We start from the raw sequence: 19,257 nt of genomic DNA, 5'->3' as shown, positions 1-19,257 counted from the left end.
AATCCCACTGTCCCGCCGCTCCCCATAGCCCTGTACCAACCCAAACTAATCCCACTGACCCGCTCCCTCTCCGTAGCACTGTACCAATCCCAAACTAATCCCACTGCCCAGTTCACTTCCCATAGCCCAGTATCAATCTCAAACTATTCCCACTGCCCACATCACTCCCCTGTGCCCTGTATCAATCCCAAACGAATCCCACTGCCCAGCTCACTCACCATAGCCCTGTATCAATCCCAAACTAATCACACTGCCCAGCTCATTTCCCATAGCCCAGCACCAATCCCAAACTAATCACACTGCCCAGCTCACTTCCCATAGCCCAGTATCAATCTCTAACTAATCCCACTGCCCACATCACTCCCCTGTGCCCTGTATCAATCCCAACCTAATCCCACTGCCCAGCTCACTCACCATAGCCCTGTATCAATCCCAACCTAATCACACTGCCCAGCTCATTTCCCATTGCCCAGCACCAATCCCAAACTAATCCCACTGTCCCGCTCTCTCCCCATTGCCCTGCATGAATTCCAATCTAATCCCACTGCCCAGCTCACTGTCCATAGCCCAGTATCAATCCTAAACTAATTCCACTGCCCAGCTCACTCCCCATACCCCTGTATCAATCTCAAACTAATCCCACTGTCCCGCACTCTCCCCATAGCACTGTACTAATCCCATGGTTCCACACTCTCCCTATAGCCCTGTACCAATCCCAAACTAATCCCACTGTCCCACTCTCTCTCCATAGCCCTGTATCAATCCCAAACTAATCCCACTGCCCAGTTTGTTCCCGATAGCCGAGTATCAATCCCAAACTAATCCCACTGTCCCGTTCCCTCCCCATAGCCTTGTGTCAATCCTAAACTAATGCCAGGGTCCCACACTCTCCCCAAAGCCCTGTATCAATCTCAAATTAATCCCACTGTTCCGTTCTATTCCCATAGCCCTGTATCAATTCCAAACGAATCCCACAGTCCTGCCCTCTCCCCATAGTTCGGTATAAATCCCAAACTAATCCCACTGTCCCGTTCTCTTCTCATAGCACTGTATCAATCCCAAAATTTTCCCACCGACCCACTCTCTCCCCATAGCCCTGTATCAATCCCAAACTAATCACACTGACCAGCTCATTTCCAATAGCCCAGCACCAATCCCAAACTAATCCCACAGTCCCTCTCTCTCCCCATTGCCCTGTATCAATCCCAAACTACACTCTCTCCCGTTCTCTCACCTCACTGTGATCCCATTCACCCATTTCCATTTCCCTTCCTCCGTTCGATCCGTTAGTCCAATCCAATAATTTTCATTCTTGGTCTTGATCAATTCGTTGAGTAAATTCTGCAGCAGAAATAAAAATGGAATTTGAGCAGTTTTTGCTGTAAACTCTATTCACACACACAGCTCGGTATCTATATATTTACACTGTACCTATCCCTGTGTCATTCCTGTCCTCAGAGTGTTTGATGGGGACAGTGTTGAAGGAGCTTTATTCTGTATCTAACCCCGTGCAGTACCTGTCCTGGGAGTGTTTGATGGGGACAGATTAGAGAGAACTTTCTTCTATATCAAATCCATCTTGTACCTGCCCTGAGAGTGTTTGATGGGAACAGTGTAGAAGAAGCTTTACTCTGTATCTAACCCCATGCTGTACCTGTCCTGGGAGTGTTTGATGGGAACAGTGTAGAGGGAGCTTTACTCTGTATCTAACCCTGTGCTGTACCGGTCCTGAGAGTGTTTGACGGGGACAGTGTAGAGGGAGCTTTATTCTATATCAAATCCATGCTGTACCTATCCTGGGAGTGTTTGATGGCGACAGTGTAAAGGGAGCTTTAGTCTGTACCTAGCTCCGTGCTGTACCTTTCCTGGGAGTGTTTGATGGGGACAGTGTAGAGCGAGCTTTACTCTGTATCTAACCCCGTGCTGTACTTGTCCTGGGAGTGTTTGATGGGGACAGTGTAGAGGGAGCTTTCCTCTGTATCTAACCCCATGCTGTACCTGTCCTGGGAGTGTTTGATGGCGACAGTGTAAAGGGAGCTTTAGTCTGTACCTAGCTCCGTGCTGTACCTTTCCTGGGAGTGTTTGATGGGGACAGTGTAGAGGGAGCTTTACTCTGTATCTAACCCGTGCTGTACCTGTCATGGGAGTGTTTGATGAGGACAGTGTAGAGGGAGCTTTAGCCTGTATCTAACGCCTGTTATGTTATGCTGGTTGATTGACATAAGTTTCCATTGACCACAGTCGATGTTGACAGACACTCCAGTCATTGAAGTAAGTTGAAAGGATTTATTCAGTAACACCAACTAGATAAATGAGTTCGACACTCTGCTGATCTAACTCTAGTAACTCAGTGATAATGACTAACTGTACAACTGGGATCTGAGCCACATGTGGTGACCCAGCCTGAGATCTAAACTATTCTGATGCTAATCCTACAGTCCCTGCCATGAGTGAGAGGGAGGCTCTCGTGTGTGTCTGGTTTTATAATGAGTCGTGTAGTGCCCTCTAGTGGTCGTGCCACAACCAGGTGTTCTGATTAACCCCTTAGTTTCATGTCCCCTTCATTACATCTACCCTTTTTGTTTTACATTACAGGTGTGGTACTAGGGTAATTGTGTGACAGGGCTGGATATAATGATATGATATGTACAATTTTGTTATGTACAGAGAAAACGCCTTGTCTTTGATGACCTCCTGAGAGGTGGCGTTGGAGATGCTGTTGGCTTGATCATTGTGTGTGTCTCACGACCAGTGGAAACATCGGTCAGGATGTCTTGAGGGATTGCCTCAACAAACGGCAGCGAAAGGGCGATCAGTGGCGGCCGTATTTTCTGAAGTGCCCTTCGATTTCTGCGGACGATGGCACCATCAGCCGTTTGTATCACGTATTATCTGGGTGCAGCTTGTCGAACAACAACAGCTGGAGCAGACCAGCCACCATCAGGTATTCTGATTCTGACGGTGTCTGCTGGAGATAGCGTGTCCAGATCGGTTGCATGTTTGTCACAGTGATGCTTCTGACCATCACAAAGCCATCGCATCTTGTGTATCTCCGGTAGGAGATCTGGATTAGGCAGGTGTAGGGCCGGAAGCGTTGTTCGCAGGTCCCTGTTCATCAGCAGTTGAGCCGGTCACATGCCAGATGCTAAGGGAGCAGCACGATACGAGAGTAGTGCTAGATGAATGTCGGATGCAGATTCCAAGGCTTTGTTGATGAGCTGTTTAACTATGTGCACCCCCTTTTCCAGCTTGCCGTTGGACTGCGGGTAGTACGGACTAGAGGTGATGTGCTTGAAATTATAGCACTTTGCAAAGGTGATCTATTCTCGACTGTGAAAGCATGGTCCATTGTCAGTCATGATCGTGTTTGGGATGTCATGATGAGAGATGGTCTCTTTGCACGCTTTGATCACGGTTTGTGAGGTGAAGTCAGACATCTTCAGCACTTCAGGGAAGTTCGAGTGGTAGTCTATGAGTAGTACGTAGTCACGACCATTGGAGTGGAAGAGGTCAATGCCTACCTTGGACCACGGAGAGGTTTCCATGTTGTGTGGTTGCAGATCCTCCTTACACATTGCTGGTTGGAACTTCTGGCATGTCTCACAGTTCAAGACCATGTCCGTGATGTCCTGATTGATGCCAGGCCAGTACATGGCTTGTCGAGCCCTTCGTCTGCTCCTATGCCCAGGTGGTCTTCATGGATCTGATGAAGTACCATGATCCTGAGACGCAGCGGAATCAGTATTCGGTCCATTCTCAGCAGTATACCATTGATGCCAGGTCGTCTTTGATGTTGTAGAATTGCGGGCATTGCCCTTTCGGCCACCCATGGTTTAGGTTGTGAATTACTCGTTGCAGCAAGGGATCTGCGCCCGTCTTTGCTCTGATGAGACTTATCTTTTTGTCCGTTGCAGGAAGGTTGTCTGCGTACATTTGTACCTGGGCTCCAATTTGTTGGATCATCACTAGTGGTTCACTTGGTGAAGTGACTGAGCGAGACAACGCGTCGGCAATGATGAGTTCCTTGCCAGGCGTGTATATAAGATTGAAGTCATACTTTCTAAGTTTGAGTAGAATGTTTGAGCAGTCATGTCATTGAGATTCTTCTGTATGACGTGTACCAGAGGTCCGTGGTCTGTTTCAACGGTGAATGTTGGTAGGCCGTAGACGTAATCATGAAATTTCAAAATGCCTGTGAGAAGGCCGAGACACTCCTTTTCAATTTGAGCATACCGAGTCTCTGTCGGTGTCATATGTGATGCATATGCTATTGGGATCCATGACGAGGTGTCATCTTTCTGCAGCAACACTGCTCCAATGCCAGCCTGACTGGTGTCAGTCGAAATCTTGGTTTCACGAACAGGGTCATAGGATGCGAAAACGGGTGCAGTGGTGAGCTTTGCCTTCAACTCCAACCATTCATTTTGATTTTCTGTCTTCCATTCAAAAGAGGTGGACTTCTTATTCAGTTGTCGTAGAGACGTGGTGTGTGTGGCCAAATTTTAGATAAATTTGCCGAACAAATTCCCCTTCCAAGGAAGCAAAGTACCGCGTTCTTGTCCTCGGGGAACTTCATTGCTTCAATGGCCTTCATCTTGTCCTTGTCGGGGCGTACACCGCGTTCCAATATCTGGTCGCCCAGGAACTTGAGCGTGGACATTCCAAAGCTGCATTTGGATCTGTTTAACTTGAGGCCATGCGCGTGTATGCGCCTGAATACCCTCTTCAGTCGCGACACATGTTCTTCTGGAGTCGAGGACCAGATGATAAACATCATCCACGTAGACACGAACTCCATCTATCCCTGCCATCATCTGTTCCATGATGCGGTGGAAGATTTTAGATACCGAGATGATCCCAAATGGCATTCGATTGCAGCAGAATCTGCCGAAAAGCGTGTTGAAGGTGCAGAGCTTTCTGCTGGATTCTTCGAGTTGGATTATGCCAGAATCCTTGGGATGCATCTAGCTTGGTAAAGAAACTCGCATGTGCCATTTCGCTTGTGATCTCTTCTCTTTCTGGGATCGGGTAGTGTTCCCTCATGATGTTTTTGTTGAGATCTTTGGGATCGATGCAGATTCTTAAGACCCCCAAGGGCTTTTTGACGCACACCATCGAACTGACCTAGTCAGTTGGTTCAGTGACTTTGGAGATGATGCCTTTCTTCTGAAGACTCGCGAGTTCTGATTTTAACCGTTCCCTCAGGGGAGCGGGCACTCTCCTGGGTGGGTGAACCACTGGTTTCGCACCAGCACGCTGCAGAATCTGATATTGATATGGAAGTGTGCGCATGCCGCTGAAGACAGCTGGGTATTGTTCCAGTATTCCATCAATGCTGGTCTGGAGAGCGTGATGAGAAGACGTGATGGTGTGGACTCTTTGAATGAGGTTCAGTTGCTTGCAGGTTTGCGCACCTAACAGCGATGACTTGTCAGGTTGAACAATCTCAAACCTCAGGCTCGCCTCCCTGTCTTTGTTGAATATAGCTAAATGACATGACCCCAGTGAGGAGTTCGCGCTGCCATTGTAGTCCTGGAGTTGGCAGGCAGCTGGAAGGATTTTGGGAGCGTTCTTGATCTTCGTAAAGTCGAGCTTCGAGATCAGGTTAGCAGAGGCACCTGTGACCAGTTTGAACTTAATGGGGCAGTTGTTTACAGTCAACACTGTGTTATATTCAGCTTCAGCGTCAATGGCATGGATTGACTTCACTTTCGAAGTGTTCTGTGCGGAGGTTTCAAACTTGGTGATGATTCCCACTTGGAATGGTTTATCCAGGTATTCCTTGTCTGGATTCATTGCACTACCTTGATCACCTCATCCATTTGAAATTGCACACTTTTGATGCGACTCTGCTTTAAGAGGGGTCTTTGATTTCTGAATTGAGGTGCAGATCTGCACTGGGCAGCATAATGATTAAGTTTCCCGCAGTTGAGACTGTATTTGCCGGTTGCAGGGCATTTTTTTCTAAAGTGGGCAGTTCCACAATTTGTGCATGTCATCGCATCACCGTCATGACGTTCCGTGCATCTTTGCGCATGCGTGATGCGGTTTTCGGCCATTTCATACCTTCGCTCGTGGTGCGCCTGCGCGGAGCAGTTTGCAGGCATTTCATACATCTTCTTTCGCTGCGCATGTGCAGGGCCCGAATTCGGCGCAAGATGGCTGCCGTCAGAAACATGGGGGCGCTGCAATTGGGAGATGGCCTGGACACACTCGACCTTGAGGGAGGCTTTTTTACCATGTTCAGAGCTCTTATACTGTAGGTAGTGGTTTTTGAGTGTTCATGCACCGTGCACGCTTCTTTGGCAATTTCTAAAGTCATGTGTTTGAGCTTTAGTAGTTGCTCTCTGAGAGGATCAGAGTGGATTCCAAAAACTATCTGGTCTCTGATCATCGGGTCAGCCAGTACACCAAAGTTACAAGATTGGGCGAGCAGTCTGAGGTTAGTGAGAAAACTGTTGAAGGATTCATCTGTTCCTTGCATCCTTTTCTTAAAAATGTAGCGCTCAAACATTTCATTTTCCTGGACCTCGCAATGGCTATCAAATTTTTTAAGGACGGTTTCATACTTAGTTTTGTCCTGCCCATCTGTATAGTTAAACGATTTGTAGATCTCTAATGCGTGATCACCAGCAGTAACCAATAAGAGCTGTTTTCCGAGCATCGGTCGCGTTTGTTAAATCAGACGCCTCTACATACAGTTGGAATTTTTGTTTAACCAAGTGTCAGTTAACACTAAGGTTACTGTTGGTCCTGAGGTGATGAGGAGCTTGTGGTGTGTCCATCGTGCCTGGATTCGACAGGGTCGTTCCGGATGCTTCTGTTGTCGAATAGCTGTCTTGATTGTTTCCCTAAACTTACTGAATTTACCTAGGTAGATGCAGCAGCCACTACCGGTACCATGTTATGTTATGCTGTTTGATTAACATAAGTTGCCACTGACTATAGACGACGTTGAAAGACACTCCAGTCCTTGAAGTAAGTTAAAAGGATTTATTCAGTAATAACAACTGGATAAATAACTCTGCTGATCTAACTCTCGTAACTCAGTATAATGACTAACTGTACAACTGGGATCTAGGCCACATGTGGTGACCGAGCCTGAGATCTAAACTATTCTGGTGCTAACCTTACAGTCCCTGCCAGGAGTGAGAGGAGGGTCTCGTGTGTGTCTGGTTTTATAATGAGATGTGTAGTGCCCTCTAGTGGCCGTGCCACAGCTGGGCGTTCTGATTCCCCCTTCGTTTCATGTCAGTCTACATGTCATTACAACCCCGTGCTGTCCCTGTCCTGGGAGTGTTTGATGGGGACAGTGTAGAGGGAGCTTTACTCTGTACCTAACCCCGTGCTGTTCCTGTCCTGGGAGTGTTTGATGGGGACAATGTAGAGGGAGCTTTACTCTGTATCTAACCCCGTGCTGTACCTGTCCTGGGAGTGTTTGATGGCGACAGTGTAGAGGGAGCTTTACTCTGTATCTAACCCCGTGCTGTACCTGTCCTGGGAGTGTTTGATGGGGACAGTGTCGTGGGAGATTCTCTCTCTAACTCATTCTGATAGATGCTCGCATCATTCTCACCTGTTTCTCTGGTGTATTTATGATGGCGAGGTGTGCGTTTTGGGATTCACATTCTTGTTTTGAGTTGTTCCAGTCTCTTTGAACCGTTGAAAATTTATAGCATGTTTGGTCCTGAACGTTCCAATCTCTCAGACAGAGAGACCCTGAGAAATAATAACGACTTCAATCAGTGAAATACATTAGAACAGGAAGAGGTCCATTCAGCCCCTCTCAAGCCAGTTACGCAGGAACAATTGGAGGCCATTCAACCCCTCTTGAGCCTGTTACACAGGACCAGGAGGTGACCCATTCAGTCCATCTCGAGCCTGTTACACAGGACCAGGAGGAGGCCCTTCAGCCCCTTTTGAGCCTGTTTCAGAAGGCCAAGTGGAGGCCCATGCAGCTCTTCTTGAGTCTGTTACACAGGAGCAGGAGGAGGCCATTCAGCCCATCTCAATCTTATTACACAGGAACAGGATTAGCCCATTCAGCTCTTCTCGAGCCTGTTACACAGGAACATGGGGTGCCCGATTGATTTTATTGGGCAGAGAGTTTCTGGGCACGGGCGGGCCTGTGCCGTGGGGGCACCCTTTCCCTTCCGCCTTCGCCACGGTCTCCATCATGGCGGAGGCGGAAGAGACTCCCTCCACTGCGCATGCGCAGGAATGCCGTCAGCGGCCGCTGACGCTCCCGCGCATGCGCCGCCCGGAGATGTCATTTCCGCGCCAGCTGGCGGGGCACCAAGGGCCATTTCCGCCAGCTGTCGGGGTGGAAATTCGTCCGGCGCGGGCCTAGCCCCTTAACATTGGGGCTCGGCCCCCAAAGATGCGGAGCATTCCGCACCTTTGGGGTGGGGCGATGCCCGACTGATTTGCGCCGTTTTGGGTGCCACTCGGCGGACATCACGCCGTTTCCGGAGAATTTCGCCCATGATTCTGGACTCTGGACACGTGTAAATCTGACATTCGTGTTTTATTGCTGTGGTGCCCAGAATCCTGTTCCTTTTCCCACAATTCCCATTTATTGTGTGTGTGTAAAATGGGATGGAATGTGTGAAACCCCTCTCGCCTGTGTGTGTGTAAAATGGGGTGGAATGTGTGAAACCCCTCTCGCCCGTGTGTGTGTAAAATGGGATGGAATGTGTGAAACCCCTCTCGTCTGTGTGTGTATAAAATGGGATGGAATGTGTGAAACCCCTCTCGCCTGTGTGTGTAAAATGGGATGGAATGTGTGAAACCCCTCTCGCCTGTGTGTGTGTAAAATGGGATGGAATGTGTGAAACCCCTCTCGCCTGTGTGTGTAAAATGGGATGGAATGTGTGAAAGCCCTCTCGCCCGTGTGTGTGTAAAATGGGATGGAATGTGTGAAACCCCTCTCGCCCGTGTGTGTGTAAAATGGGATGGAATGTGTGAAACCCCTCTCGTCTGTGTGTGTATAAAATGGGATGGAATGTGTGAAACCCCTCTCGCCTGTGTGTGTAAAATGGGATGGAATGTGTGAAACCCCTCTCGCCTGTGTGTGTGTAAAATGGGGTGGAATGTGTGAAAGCCCTCTCGCCCGTGTGTGTGTAAAATGGGATGGAATGTGTGAAACCCCTCTCGCCCGTGTGTGTGTAAAATGGTATGGAATGTGTGAAACCCCTCTCGCCTGTGTGTGTGTAAAATGGGATGGAATGTGTGAAACCCCTCTCGCGCGTGTGTGTAAAATGGGATGGAATGTGTGAAACCCCTCACGCCCGTGTGTGTAAAATGGGGTGGGATGTGTGAAACCCCTCTCGCCCGTGTGTGTAAAATGGGATGGAATGTGTGAAACCCCTCTCGCCTGTGTGTGTGTAAAATGGGATGGAATGTGTGAAACCCCTCTCGCCTGTGTGTGTGTAAAATGGGATAGAATTTGTGAAACCCCTTTCGCCTGTGTGTGTGTAAAATAGGATGGAATGTGTGAAACCCCTCTCGCCTGTGTGTGTGTAAAATGGGATGGAATGTGTGAAACCCCTCTCGCCTGTGTGTGTGTAAAATAGGATGGAATGTGTGAAACCCATCTCGCCTGTGTGTGTGTAAAATGGGATGGAATGTGTGAAGCCCCTCTCGCCTGTGTGTGTGTAAAATAGGATGGAATGTGTGAAACCCCTCTCGCCTGTGTGTGTGTAAAATGGGATGGAATGTGTGACACCCCTCTCGCCTGTGTGTGCGTAAAATAGGATGGAATGTGTGAAACCCCTCTCGCCTGTGTGTGCGTAAAATGGGATGGAATGTGTGAAACCCCTCTCGCCTGTGTGTGTGTAAAATGGAATGGAGTGTGTGAAAACCCTCTCGCCTGTGTGTGTGTAAATTGGGATGGAATGTGTGAAACCCCTCTCGCCCGTGTGTGTGTAAAATGGTATGGAATGTGTGAAACCCCTCTCGTCTGTGTGTGTGTAAATTGGGATGGAATGTGTGAAACCCCTCTCGCCTGTGTGTGTCTGTAAAATGGGATGGAATGTGTGAAACCCCTCTTGCCCGTGTGTGTGTAAAATAGGATGGAATGTGTGAAACCCCTCTCGCCTGTGTGTGTGTAAATTGGGATGGAATGTGTGAAACCCTTCTCGCCTGTGTGTGTGTAAAAATAAACCAACTCTTTCATTTTCAGCTTGCCTCGAGTGTGCTATGCATGTTATGAACAGAGGATTGGAAACTCTCCAAAGTTAAGGGTTGGGAAAATATGTCACCATTTATACCATCATTCATGAAGGGGGAAGCAGAAAAAAAAATCATTTCTGTTCACAGAGGGGTGGAGAGCGGGAAAATTGGGTGATGTTTAAATGACTCCACCGCCCCCACCCCCTCCACTCCTGTCCGCGAGAAATACCACCGACTGTGAGATTGATCCTTCTCTGCGTGCTTTCCTCATTGTCAAAATCATCTTCCACGGACAGTGAGCCAGGGCAGGGATCGAACCTGTGACCCTAGCACCATGAGGCAGTAATGCTAACCACTGTGCCAGCGCGCTGCCCCCGCATCAGTCTTCAACGTGCCGTTCTCTGTGAAGGAATACACCACTGGATTTTTGATTCGGGAATTTGGACTGGCACAGAACAATAATTGACTTCACTGGGATCTTTGCCCTGTGTCTCTTACATTCTCTATTCATAGGCACCTTGCACCCCCCTCCCAATCTCCCCACCACCCCCACTCTCTTTCTTCCTGTGGGCCAAGGAGAAGGCAAACATGCAACCCAGCTCCAGCGTTTGAGTGTGCCCGAATAAACTAACCCCCTGAGTTCATCATGTCTTGGTTTTCCGGTGGGATGAATTTCCAGTGGCTAGAAAATTGGAATGCGCCAAATATGTGGGGTTGTCCTTCCGAAGGACGGAATCAAAAACACCTTTATCTGAATGGACAGCTGCTGAGAGACGTGGGGCGGGATTCTCCGACCCCCTGCCGAGTGGGAGAATCGCCGAGGGTCAGCGTGAATCCCGCCCCCACCGTCCTCCCAATTCTCCCGCCATCCAAAAACCGGGCCGGCGTGAGTCGCGCCGGAGAATGGCGGGGTCCGGTGCGACTCAATGGGCGCCAGGGCCGCCCGAATTCTCCGGCCCACGATGGGCCGAAGTCCCGCCCGTCTGTAGCTGGTCCCGCCGGCGTAAATTAGAGTAGGTCCCTTACCGGCGGGACCTGGTGGCGCGGGCGGGCTCCGGTGTTCCAGGGGGTCGTGGGGGGATCTGGCCCCTTGCAGGTGGGGAAAGAAGGGGCCAGGAATCCCAGAAAGGGACAAAATGTGGGAGGTACAGTGGGGAAAAGTGAACTGTTAGCTTGCACGCACCTGATAATTTGTGGAAGGTGTTGCAGAGCGAGTTTGCCCTCTCGCTGGTCAGGGCGAAGGCCGCAGACAAGTTCTGGAACTTTCCCTCCAGCATTGACTGGTTCCACATAGACCCAGCCAAGGTCCTGTTCAACAGGCCAGCACGTTGGCGTTCGATGGCTTGATCATTTTGACACATGTCTAACATCCGGTTGGATAGAAAACCTGGGAGATGGAGAAAGAGTGAGAGAGTGGAATATATCAGAGTGTTACAGTGAGGGGTGTGGGGTATATCAGAGTGTCACAGTGAGGAGTGTGGGATATATCAGAGTGTTACAGTGAGGGGTGTGGGATATATCAGAGTGTCACAGTGAGGGGTGTGCGATATATCAGAGTGTTACAGTGAGGAGTGTGGGGTATATCAGTTTGTTACAGTGAGGGGTGTGGGGTATATCAGAGTGTCACAGTGAGGGGTGTGGGATATATCAGAGTGTTACAGTGAGGGGTGTGGGATATATCAGTTTGTTACAGTGAGGGGTGTGGGGTATATCAGAGTGTTACTGTGAGGGGTGTGGGATATATCAGAGTGTTACTGTGAGGGGTGTGGGATATATCAGAGTGTTACTGTGAGGGGTGTGGGATATATTAGTGTGTTACAGTGAGGGGTGTGGGATATATCAGAGTGTTACTGTGAGGGGTGTGGGATATATCAGAGTGTTACTGTGAGGGGTGTGGGATATATCAGTGTGTTACAGTGAGGGGTGTGGGATATATCACAGTGTTACAGTGAGGGGTGTGGGATATATCAGAGTGTTACTGTGAGGGGTGTGGGATATATCAGAGTGTTACTGTGAGGGGTGTGGGATATATCAGAGTGTTACTGTGAGGGGTGTGGGATATATCAGTGTGTTACTGTGAGGGGTGTGGGATATATCAGAGTGTTACAGTGAGGGGTGTGGGATATATCAGAGTGTTACTGTGAGGGGTGTGGGATATATCAGTGTGTTACAGTGAGGGATGTGGGATATATCACAGTGTTACAGTGAGGGGTGTGGGATATATCACAGTGTTACTGTGAGGGGTGTGGGATATATCAGAGTGTTACTGTGAGGGGTGTGGGATATATCAGAGTGTTACTGTGAGGGGTGTGGGATATATCAGTGTGTTACTGTGAGGGGTGTGGGATATATCAGAGTGTTACAGTGAGGGGTGTGGGATATATCAGAGTGTTACTGTGAGGGGTGTGGGATATATCAGTGTGTTACAGTGAGGGGTGTGGGATATATCAGAGTGTTACTGTGAGGGGTGTGGGATATATCAGAGTGTCACAGTGAGGGGTGTGGGATATATCAGTTTGTTACAGTGAGGGGTGTGCGATATATCAGAGTGTCACAGTGAGGGGTGTGCGATATATCAGAGTGTCACAGTGAGGGGTGTGGGATATATCAGTTTGTTACAGTGAGGGGTGTGGGATATATCAGAGTGTTACTGTGAGGGGTGTGGGATATATCAGTGTGTTACAGTGAGGGGTGTGGGGTATATCAGGGTGTTACAGTGAGGGGTGTGGGATATATCAGAGTGTTACTGTGAGGGGTGTGGGATATATCAGAGTGTTACTGTGAGGGGTGTGGGATATATCAGAGTGTTACTGTGAGGGGTGTGGGATATATCAGTGTGTTACAGTGAGGGGTGTGGGATATATCAGAGTGTTACTGTGAGGGGTGTGGGATATATCAGAGTGTTACTGTGAGGGGTGTGGGATATATCAGTGTGTTACAGTGAGGGGTGTGGGATATATCACAGTGTTACAGTGAGGGGTGTGGGATATATCAGAGTGTTACTGTGAGGGGTGTGGGATATATCAGAGTGTTACTGTGAGGGGTGTGGGATATATCAGAGTGTTACTGTGAGGGGTGTGGGATATATCAGTGTGTTACTGTGAGGGGTGTGGGATATATCAGAGTGTTACAGTGAGGGGTGTGGGATATATCAGAGTGTTACTGTGAGGGGTGTGGGATATATCAGTGTGTTACAGTGAGGGATGTGGGATATATCACAGTGTTACAGTGAGGGGTGTGGGATATATCAGAGTGTTACTGTGAGGGGTGTGGGATATATCAGAGTGTTACTGTGAGGGGTGTGGGATATATCAGAGTGTTACTGTGAGGGGTGTGGGATATATCAGAGTGTTACAGTGAGGGGTGTGGGATATATCAGAGTGTTAATGTGAGGGGTGTGGGATATATCAGTGTGTTACAGTGAGGGGTGTGGGATATATCAGAGTGTTACTGTGAGGGGTGTGGGATATATCAGAGTGTCACAGTGAGGGGTGTGGGATATATCAGTTTGTTACAGTGAGGGGTGTGCGATATATCAGAGTGTCACAGTGAGGGGTGTGCGATATATCAGAGTGTCACAGTGAGGGGTGTGGGATATATCAGTTTGTTACAGTGAGGGGTGTGGGATATATCAGAGTGTTACTGTGAGGGGTGTGGGATATATCAGTGTGTTACAGTGAGGGGTGTGCGATATATCAGAGTGTCACAGTGAGGGGTGTGGGGTATATCAGAGTGTTACAGTGAGGGGTGTGGGATATATCAGAGTGTCACAGTGAGGGGTGTGGGGTATATCAGAGTGTTACAGTGAGGGGTGTGGGATATATCAGTTTGTTACAGTGAGGGGTGTGGGATATATCAGAGTGTTACTGTGAGGGGTGTGGGATATATCAGTTTGTTACAGTGAGGGAAGTGGGATATATCAGTGTGTCACAGTGAGGGGTGTGCGATATATCAGAGTGTCACAGTGAGGGGTGTGCGATATATCAGTGTGTTACAGTGAGGGGTGTGGGATATATCAGTGTGTCACAGTGAGGGGTGTGCGATATATCAGAGTGTCACAGTGAGCGGTGTGAGGTATATCAGTGTGTCACAGTGAGGGGTGTGCGATATATCAGAGTGTCACAGTGAGGGGTGTGGGATATATCAGAGTGTTACAGTGAGGGGTGTGGGATATATCAGTGTGTTACAGTGAGGGGTGTGGGATATATCAGTGTGTCACAGTGAGGGGTGTGCGATATATCAGAGTGTCACAGTGAGCGGTGTGAGGTATATCAGTGTGTCACAGTGAGGGGTGTGCGATATATCAGAGTGTTACAGTGAGGGGTGTGGGATATATCAGTGTGTTACAGTGAGGGGTGTGGGGTATATCGGAGTGTTACAGTGAGAGGTGTGGGATATATCAGAGTGTGACAGTGAGGGGTGTGGGGTATATCAGAGTGTTACAGTGAGGGGTGTGGAATATATCAGAGAGTTACAGTGAAGGGTGTGGGATATATCAGAGTGTTACAGTGAGGGGTGTGGGATATATCAGAGTGTTACAGTGAGGGGTGTGGGATATATCAGAGTGTTACAGTGAGGGGTGTGGGGTATATCAGAGAGTTACAGTGAGGTCTGTGGGATATATCAAGAGTTACAGTGAGGGGTGTGGGATATATCAGAGTGTTACAGTGAGGGGTGTGGAATATATCAGAGAGTTACAGTGAAGGGTGTGGGGTATATCAGAGAGTTACAGTGAGGGGTGTGGGATGTATCAGAGAGTTACAGTGAGGGGTGTGGGATATATCAGAGAGTTACAGTGAGGGGTGTGGAATATATCAGAGAGTTACAGTGAGGGGTGTGGGATGTATCAGAGAGTTACAGTGAGGGGTGTGGGATATATCAAGAGTTACAGTGAGGGGTGTGGGATATATCAGAGTGTTACAGTGAGGGGTGTGGGATATATCAGAGTGTTACAGTGAGGGGTGTGGAATATATCAGAGAGTTACAGTGAAGGGTGTGGGGTATATCAGGGAGTTACAGTGAAGGGTGTGGGGTATATCAGAGTGTTACAGTGAGGGGTGTGGAATATATCAGAGAGTTACAGTGAGGGGTGTGGAATATATCAGAGAGTTACAGTGAAGGGTGTCGGGTATATCAGAGAGTTACAGTGAAGGGTGTGGGGTATATCAGAGTGTTACAGTGAGGGGTGTGGGGTATATCAGAGTGTTACAGTGAGGGGTGTGGGGTATATCAGAGTGTTACAGTGAGGGGTGTGGAATATATCAGAGAGTTATAGTGAAGGGTGTGGGGTATATCAGAGAGTTACAGTGAGGGGTGTGGGATGTATCAGAGAGTTACAGTGAGGGGTGTGGGATATATCAGAGAGTTACAGTGAGGGGTGTGGAATATATCAGAGAGTTACAGTGAAGGGTGTGGGGTATATCAGAGTGTTACAGTAAGGGGTGTGGGGTATATCAGAGAGTTCCAGTGAGGGGTGTGGAATATATCAGGGTGTTACAGTGAGGGGTGTGGGGTATATCAGAGTGTTACAGTGAGGGGTGTGGGGTATATCAGTGTTACAGTGAGGTGTGTGGGTTATATCAGAGTGTTACAGTGAGGAGTGTGGGATATATCAGAGAGTTACAGTGAGGGGTGTGGGATATATCAGAGAGTTACAGTGAGGAGTGTGGGATATATCAGAGAGTTACAGTGAGGGGTGTGGGATATATCAGGGTGTTACAGTGAGGGGTGTGGGGTATATCAGTGTTACAGTGAGGGGTGTGGGGTATATCAGTGTTACAGAGAGGAGTGTGGGTTATATCAGAGTGTTACAGTGAGGAGTGTGGGATATATCAGAGTTTTACAGTGAGGAGTGTGGGATATATCAGAGTTTTACAGTGAGGGATGTGGGGTGTATCAGAGTGTTACAGTGAGGGGTGTGGGATATATCAGAGTGTTACAGTGAGGAGTGTGGGATATATCAGAGTGTTACAGTGAAGGGTGTGGGGTATATCAGAGAGTTACAGTGAAGGGTGTGGGGTATATCAGAGTGTTACAGTGAGGGGTGTGGGATATATCAAGAGTTACAGTGAGGGGTGTGGAATATATCAGAGAGTTACAGTGAGGGGCCTGGGGTATATCAGAGAGTTACAGTGAGGGGTGTGGGATATATCAGAGTGTTACAGTGAGGGGTGTGGGGTATATCAGAGAGTTCCAGTGAGGGGTGTGGGATATATCAGGGTGTTACAGTGAGGGGTGTGGGGTATATCAGAGTGTTACAGTGAGGGGTGTGGGGTATATCAGTGTTACAGTGAGGTGTGTGGGTTATATCAGAGTGTTACAGTGAGGAGTGTGGGATATATCAGAGAGTTACAGTGAGGGGTGTGGGATATATCAGAGAGTTACAGGGAGGGGTGTGGAATATATCAGAGAGTTACAGTGAGGGGTGTGGGATATATCAGAGAGTTACAGTGAGGGGTGTGGGATATATCAGGGTGTTACAGTGAGGGGTGTGGGGTATATCAGAGTGTTTCAGTGAGGGGTGTGGGGTATATCAGTGTTACAGAGAGGTGTGTGGGTTATATCAGAGTGTTACAGTGAGGAGTGTGGGATATATCAGAGTGTTACAGTGAGGAGTGTGGGATATATCAGAGTTTTACAGTGAGGGATGTGGGGTGTATCAGAGTGTTACAGTGAGGGGTGTGGGATATATCAGAGTGTTACAGTGAGGAGTGTGGGATATATCAGAGTGTTACAGTGATGGGTGTGAGATATATCAGAGTGTTACAGTGAGGGGTGTGGGATATATCAGAGTGTTACAGTGAGGGATGTGGGGTGTATCAGAGTGTTACAGTGAGGGGTGTGGGAAATATCAGAGTGTTACAGTGAGGGCTGTGGGATATATCAGAGTGTTACAATGAGGGGTGTGGGTTATATCAGAGTGTCAGAGTGAGGGGTGTGGGGTATATCACAGTGTTACGGTGAGGGGTGTGGGATATATCAGAGTGTTACAGTGAGGGGTGGGGGGTATATCAGTGTTACAGTGAGGTGTGTGGGATGTATCAGAGTGTTACAGTGAGGGGTGTGGGATATATCAGAGTGTTACAGTGAGGAGTGTGGGATATATCAAAGTGTTACAGTGAGGGATGTGGGGTGTATCAGAGTGTTACAGTGAGGGGTGTGGGAAATATCAGAGTGTTACAGTGAGGGCTGTGGGATATATCAGAGTGTTACAATGAGGGGTGTGGGTTATATCAGAGTGTTACAGTGAGGGGTGTGGGGTATAACAGTGTTACAGTGAGGTGTGTGGGATATATCAGAGTGTTACAGTGAGGGGTGTGGGATATACCAGAGTGTTACAGTGAGGAGTGTGGGATATATCAAAGTGTTACAGTGAGGGGTGTGGGATATATCAGAGTGTTACAGTGAGAGTGTGGGATATATCAGAGTGTTACAGTGAGGGCTGCGGGATATATCAGGGTGTTACAGTGAGAGGTGTGGGTATGAGTGTTACAGTGAGGGGTGTGGGATATATCAGAGTGTTACAGTGAGGAGTGTGGGATATATCAGAGTGTTACAGTGAGGGGTGTGGGTTATATCAGAGTGTTACAGTGAGGGGTGTGGGATATATCAGAGTGTTACAGTGAGGGGTGTGGGTTATATCTGAGTGTTACAGTGAGGAGTGTGGGATATATCAGAGTGTTACAGTGAGGGGTGTGAGATGTATCAGAGTGTTACAGTGAGGGGTGTGGGGTATATCAGTGTTACAGTGAGGTGTGTGGGTTATATCAGAGTGTTACAGTGAGGGGTGTGGGATATATCAAAGTGTTACAGTGAGGAGTGTGGGATATATCAGAGTATTACAGTGAGGGGTGTGAGATATATCAGAGTGTTACAGTGAGGGCTGTGGGATATATCAAAGTGTTACAGTGAGGAGTATGGAATATATCAGGGTGACACAGTGAGGGGTGTGGGATATATCAGTGTGTTACAGTGAGGAGTGTGGGATATATCAGAGTGTTACAGTGAGTGCTGTGGGATATATCAGAGTGTTACAGTGAGAGTGTGGGATATATCAGGGTGTTACAGTGAGAGGTGTGGGTATGAGTGTTCCAGTGAGGGGTGTGGGATATATCAGTGTTACAGTGTGGTATATATCAGAGTGTGACAGTGAGGGGTGTGGGATATATCAGTGTTACAGTGAGGGGTGTGGGATATATCTGGGTGTTACAGTGAGAGGTGTGGGTATGAGTGTTACAGTAAGGGGTGTGGGATATATCAGTGTTACAGTGTGGAGTGTGGGATATATCAGAGTGTGACAGTGAGGTGTGTGGGGTATATCAGTGTTACAGTGAGGTGTGTGGGATATATCAGAGTGTTACAGTGAGGGGTGTGGGATATATCAGAGTGTTACAGTGAGCGGTGTGGGGTATATCAGTGTTACATTGAGGTGTGTGGGATATATCAGAGTGTTACAGTGAGGGGTGTGGGATATATCAGAGTGTTACAGTGAGGAGTGTGGGATATATCAAAGTGTTACAGTGAGGGGTGTGGGATATATCAGAGTGTTACAGTGAGAGTGTGGAATATATCAGAGTGTTACAGTGAGAGCTGTGGGATATATCAGGGTGTTACAGTGAGAGGTGTGGGTATGAGTGTTACAGTGAGGGGTGTGGGTTATATCAGAGTGTTACAGTGAGGAGTGTGGGATATATCAGAGTGTTACAGTGAGGGGTGTGGGTTATATCAGAGTGTTACAGTGAGGGGTGTGGGATATATCAGGGTGTTACAGTGAGGGGTGTGGGTTATATCAGAGCGTTACAGTGAGGAGTGTGGGATATATCAGAGTGTTACAGTGAAGGGTGTGGGGTATATCAGAGAGTTACAGTGAAGGGTTTGGGGTATATCAGAATGTTACAGTGAGGGGTGTGGGATATATCAAGAGTTACAGTGAGGGGTGTGGAATATATCAGAGAGTTACAGTGAGGGGCCTGGGGTATATCAGAGAGTTACAGTGAGGGGTGTGGGATATATCAGAGTGTTACAGTGAGGGGTGTGGGGTATATCAGAGAGTTCCAGTGAGGGGTGTGGGATATATCAGGGTGT

General features: G+C 48.3%; 1 protein-coding gene across 1 annotated transcript in view; it reads right to left on the bottom strand.

Annotated features, from left to right (window-relative positions):
- LOC140392375 (C-type lectin domain family 4 member E-like) overlaps positions 1-19,257 on the bottom strand; it is an 89,997-nt gene that overhangs the window by 42,809 nt on the left and 27,931 nt on the right. Inside the window, exons 5-7 of the mRNA XM_072477670.1 lie at positions 11,357-11,560; positions 7,577-7,719; positions 1,235-1,341 (exon numbers count right to left, since the gene is read on the bottom strand). Coding sequence (XP_072333771.1) covers positions 1,235-1,341; positions 7,577-7,719; positions 11,357-11,560 — 454 coding nt within the window. The remainder of the gene's footprint in view (positions 1-1,234; positions 1,342-7,576; positions 7,720-11,356; positions 11,561-19,257) is intronic.

The sequence above is a fragment of the Scyliorhinus torazame genome, chromosome 16 (assembly GCF_047496885.1).
Source record: "Scyliorhinus torazame isolate Kashiwa2021f chromosome 16, sScyTor2.1, whole genome shotgun sequence".
NCBI classification, from domain to species: domain Eukaryota; kingdom Metazoa; phylum Chordata; class Chondrichthyes; order Carcharhiniformes; family Scyliorhinidae; genus Scyliorhinus; species Scyliorhinus torazame.
Note: the sequence above shows the minus strand (reverse complement) of the source record. Positions and strands in the feature narration are given on the sequence as shown.